The 5,561-nt window shown below is 50.9% G+C and overlaps 1 protein-coding gene across 1 annotated transcript; it reads right to left on the reverse strand.

The window, feature by feature from the left end:
• Nucleotides 1-2,361: 2,361 nt before the first annotated feature.
• H310_14164 (hypothetical protein) lies at nt 2,362-2,652 on the reverse strand (the record flags this gene model as incomplete). The annotated part of the gene is made up of 1 exon (XM_008881962.1): nt 2,362-2,652. One exon carries the CDS (start codon nt 2,650-2,652, stop codon nt 2,362-2,364), a length of 291 nt encoding a protein of 96 aa, XP_008880184.1.
• Nucleotides 2,653-5,561: the final 2,909 nt, after the last annotated feature.

Raw genomic sequence — 5,561 nt, forward strand, 5'->3', positions numbered from 1 at the left:
GACGGCACGACACCGTCAGCACCTTTCATCATCCATTGGATGCGGGCGTGGGCCACACCGACCAAGGCCGTCGACAGCGCAAAGCGATACATTCGTGGGTGACCTGCTTGAGGAAAAATCGAAAGTGATCTTCACGGGCGGAACGGGCGGCCGCGACTGTTGGGGCCTGTCGAAGAGGAGCCCACCGAAGTTTTCACTGGGCGTTTCTAAGTTGACGGATGGCTTTGCACGCTTTGGGGTTGAGCACTCACTAAGCTAGAGGGGCTTGCGATGCCGACCTCGGCCGCCACATGCCGCGTCGTAGTAGATCATACTGCAATCATCGAGCCGTCGGCGATTCGGCATGTCAAGATAGCACTCAGTTTCGTCCTTCGCGTGCGTTGGCTTCGACGCGACGGTTGGCCCTTCGAGCAAAATTGTCCTAGCATTGACTTCATCCAATCACGCTGCACTGGAGTGCGACCCAATATAATCCCCAGTGGTTTGTAGCATACCAACGAGCCATGTTGCATCGATCGTTTACAGCGATACATCATGCGTGTGTGCATGCAGCGGAAAAGTGCGGTAGCGACGGTGATGGAGTGTGCTCCGTTGAATTGAAATGGTGCTCACGGTGAAGACCAGTAAACTCTGTAAATTTGCAATGGGATTAGTTGTTCTCACCTGAGGCTCGAGCCTACTGTGCATTTTGCCCTAAGTGGGTAGTCGGTGCTGGATTGTTTGTTCGGGAAGGATTTGTATTCCATCCTCCGTTCCTCCGATGTGTCGGCAAGTTTGAGCAGACTGCGTTCTCATTGGCTAAGTCTGCTTGCCTTGTCGGACAGTCAGTGCACCTCGAAGAGGGACTGACTGAAGGGAACACTTTCAATTCTAGAATAAGGTAACCTTACGATTTGTCAAGTGGAGTCCACTGCTCCGAACGCGGTGGGCTAGTTACGAACGCCGGTATACGGACAACACAAAGCTGTCCTCAGGCATACTAGCTATTAACATGTAACTGTCTCAGGTGGAGTTGCCTGAAAGTCATGTCGACGATGGCTGGCAATCACGATCGGACAGACGGACCGCGAAGCGTCCAACTGACCAGCGAGTCCCGTTACTGCCATGACTCAAGTGGAACACAAAAAGTGCGAACTATGAAACGGGTACGCTGAATGTTCAAATCGCCGGAACGTCGGACCTCTGTTGCCTAACATTGCAATGCCATGGTAGCTGGAGACCAACCCACGCGCCTGCACCGCCTGCAGCTGTTGAATACACCGCAGCAGAAGAAATGGACAATGCGGATGTGGGGAAAGATGACGTGATTGTGCGAAACGCTTCAGCGTTGCCGAAATCGCCGATGATCAATGGTCGACGAATCCTGAACATCAGGTGTTTATATCGTCGTACGATTTATACATCAACGAAACGTATGCGCTAACTGCCAAAGGCCTGCGCCCGTTCGTGATGCTGGTTGGTGCGTGTATGGACTTCGAAACGAAGTACCGCATTGTCATGTGGGACCTCGGTAAAGAACCAGAAGAGTTGACGGAAGAAGAATGGGTTGCGTGGTTCAGACCTGGTTTTGAAATTGCACCTCGTACGTTTGAATGCCTGAAGAAGCGCGTTAAATTGTTTATTTGTTTCGAAATGTCGATTACAGACAGATGCTGAGTCGCGTGTCAGCACGATGTTCGGTGGTCTGGTTGATGAGCGTGCAGATTTGTTGTCGTGAGCGTGCCGTTGCAGCCCTCGAGGGCGAATTCTCATTCTGTGCGTATGACGAAGCAAGATCGTGGAGGGCGGATTTTAACAGGAAGCGCTAGAAGACTGCGAGAGCGCCATTGTGTCATCGTGGAGGTTGACACGGAAGAGTTCGGCGTCCTGATGGTGGACCATTCAAAGATTACCCCGAACCGACTCCAGGCAGCGCCGTAAAACACCAACTCGGGGTGTATGTGTGGGCATGCGTGGTGGGTGCGGTGCTGGGTGTCCACGTCACCACAGCCGTAGGCACAGCTGATTGCATCATGTTGCCTGATTGGGAGGTAGGCAAAGCGGCAATTCACAGGAAGCATGCGGAAGAGCACACACAGCCACATATCGCCGTGTAGTTGGGTGTTGGTGTCCGAGCAGGATCCCAAGGTACTTGATGGGCTGCTCTGTCGACACAATCTTAAGCAGGTCCTCGCCATCCGTATCGACCGGGTCGAAGTCACCGTTGAGCACGAGGTTAGCATTTGGCTGGGTTGATCCGTGCCCTGGAGCAACCCCGACTACGGAGAGTTACTCGACAGTCACAGGCAGGTCCCGAGATAGCGAGTCGAATCGCCGGCGAAGAAGTTGCTGGTGATGGCATCGACGAAGTGGAGAGTGACATTAAGGTGTGTGTGACGCCGTATCATGCCGCTCAGGGGCCCTAGGTAGAACACATATAGCAGGTATGACAGGGGGAGCCTTGCTTGACATTCGAATCGGGAGGATGGTCGGCCTCATCGTGCCGTTGAACATGATGTTGGCCACCGGCGAGTTGTAGAGCAGACGAAACCAGGCTATGAAGTTATCCCCCAGGTTCATTTCGACCACCACATCGAACAGTAAGTACTGCTCAACCTTGTCGCATGCCTTGGAAAAGTCGAGGAACATGGCGTAGTTGTCTTCATCTTCCATGGTCAGTAGTGCTGGAGCGCCTGCATCAGGGCGACGTGATCATGGAGCCGAGGAACAGGGACGAAGCCGGCTTGAGGGGTGTGGATGAGCTGGGGTGCGTGATGGGCTAGCCGAGGGTCGCGGTCCGACACGATGAGCCGTGGGAGGCCGAATCGACAAAAATCGTGGTCAATGTATAGGCATATGGCGTCGATACCGCTGCGGACCCCTTGACTGGGACGGTCACGATGTATGAGGACGCCCGTTCGACACAGACCATGATACCCGTGCTACTATGAGCGTCGCACGGGAGGGAGGGCATACGTAATGTCCATCTAACCGACGACCAAAGGTCATCGGGGATCAGCAAAGTTGTAATGGCGACCAAGAGGACAACATAACCTTGTTGCGTTAACAACAATCGAAGCGGGCGACGTGGCGCACAACATCGATCGACAAGCCGACAGCACTTAACCCAATGTGGTCAGGGTCGTTTTCTTCGATCTTTCAACCAACTATGCGGCAACCATTACACGGAGATTCCCATGTCCTTGGTAATCCACACTGCTATGCCTTTACAGGGACTCGCTGTTGCATGCGATGTCTCGTTTCTTTCCAGTCTCCTTCTGCATGAGGACTGCCCCAACTGCAATGTGACTCGCGTACACCCAGATCACGAAAGCAAATTGAAGGCCGAGTGTGCCAGTGTCGGGGGGCAATACCAAGCAGCGCTTGAGTTTGTTGTGCGTGACCTCGCAGTATTCCGTACATGTGAAGGAGTCTCGACAGTCAGTGCCATCATCGGGGCGGCAATTTTGGAGAAGCATCGGGCAAAACGTCTGAAGCAGCTTGCTAACCCGAGTAATACGCGCGCTTCGCTGGCATCATTCAGCTTCCGGACGCGAAGCACGGACTTGATCTTTTTTGGGGGCTCGCTTGGATGCCTGTCGGCATGGCGATATGTACGAGAAATGGGAAAGATGAGTCACTCCGTTTGCACTTGAAACTTTGAACTTATTTCCGGCTCTCAAAACATTTTCAGAACTTGGCTCAATCAGATGAGGTGTGATCCAAGTCCTCGCTGAATATGATGGAGTCGTCGAGATACACCAATTATATCCTCTATTTGTAGTCGATCAGAATGTGTTCCTTCAGCCGATCGAAGCGCGGGATTGCATTGCAAATTCCGAAATCAATCGCAAGCGATTGGTACACTCCATACTTATTTGTGAACGCATTGTTTTCTATGCTGTCCTTGGCAATTGGGACGTTCCAGAAGACAGAGGCAATGCCCATATTTGACAAAATTGTGTCCCATCCAATGATATCCAAGAGGTCATCGATCCTTGGCATGGGGTAGGAGTCCTTGATGATGACGTAGTTGATTCGGCGGTACACCACAAAACGACGATTGGATCCGTCCAGTTTCTGAATCATGAACGTATGGCTGGCCCATGGCTGAAGTCTGCTGAAATATGTTATTGTTTTACCAAAAAAGGAGTATTTTGCCTCAGTACTGTAGTTACTTTCTCTGGGAATAAGTGCAGGCAGTGATAGAAATTGGTGATGCGGATTTTCGATTGGCCTGACAGTTAGTGTTATGACAAGTCGGACAGTGCCATTCGATTCCGGAGGGAGGGTTACCTCAGGAACCTCAAAAATCTACCTGTCCTAACTGATATTGAACGCGGCGTAGCTTGCTGACCGAGCGGCGATTGTAGTAGTTTAGCCTTAGTAACTTAGCCATTACTTGTTTCGCAGTGTAGGCCATCTCTACCCATTTTACCCTTCTTCCTGCCGGCAACCGACACCTTCATGTTGCCGTCGACTACTCCTGTCGCTTAGCCTGGGTGAAGAGTACACTGTTGAGCAAAATCTCCCGAAAGATAGCCTCGTGGTCTTCGTTTGTTTGGTCACGCTTGTTGACACGTATAATGTATGTTGTTATATATTTGTTAGGGGTTCGTCAGATTGTCACACACATCAGTTGTCATCCAATCTCCCGGCAGGATGAAAGTGGTAGAAATTTGGCACCGCCCGCACTGACACTGGTAAATATTGCAACGTGAGACGAGACCGTTGGCTCTTCTACGCAAACATGTTTCGTTGATTTGTGAACAACGACCTTGCGTCCTGATTTCGAAGGCGTGAAGCTTGTTTTGTGCAAGTTGAAAACGCGGAAAGGTTCCAGATCGTCGAGCGACAAATGTTTTGCCATCTCGTAATAGAAATCCAAGACCCCGACTTTGTCGGCAGTGTTGCGTTTCTTGCTGAGAGTGCTTGACTTGGCCACCTTCAGCTTCTCGTGCCTATCGACGAAGCGTTGGTACTACACAGCAGTCACATTGGTGGGATGCGGATTTCCCCGAATCTGTCGATAATGCTGATGGCGTTTTTGATCACATGGCTGCGACTTACAGGGTGGTTATCTTGCTCCATCGCGAAAGTCCTTGTCATTAAGTCCTTTACTTGCGCGGTGGCATGATTGGTGCTGGGCCAATGGACTTTTCCACATTGCCCTAGTCATTGCACCATGGAATCGCGTACGCTGAGGGATGCCATCTGCTAGTGGCTACCGTATGTACCTTGGCGATGAGGTCCATGACGGCATTAGCAGTGTCATCTGGGCGAGTATGACGATGTTGGCGGCATGTCGCTTTCAAATTTGGATAGCCTCTTTACATTAATTGATTTTCCCTCCATTACGTTTGGTACGCTATTTTTCATACGCGGTTTTATTTTGACTAATCACTGCTAATACTAATTTCCATTGGCTTATTCAATTGAGAGTAAATTGGAAAGTGATTGATTAAGCCGAGGTTAAGCTAGACTTCGAGAATGTTCGCTTCTAGAAATTCTGCATTAGGCAGCGCTAGGGCGATGTGGCTTCCATTAGCTTTCACTTGCGCAAGGCTCATGTAACATGCAGA

The sequence above is a fragment of the Aphanomyces invadans genome (genome assembly GCF_000520115.1).
Source record: "Aphanomyces invadans strain NJM9701 unplaced genomic scaffold supercont1.62, whole genome shotgun sequence".
Classification (NCBI taxonomy): Eukaryota; Oomycota; class Saprolegniomycetes; order Saprolegniales; family Verrucalvaceae; genus Aphanomyces; species Aphanomyces invadans.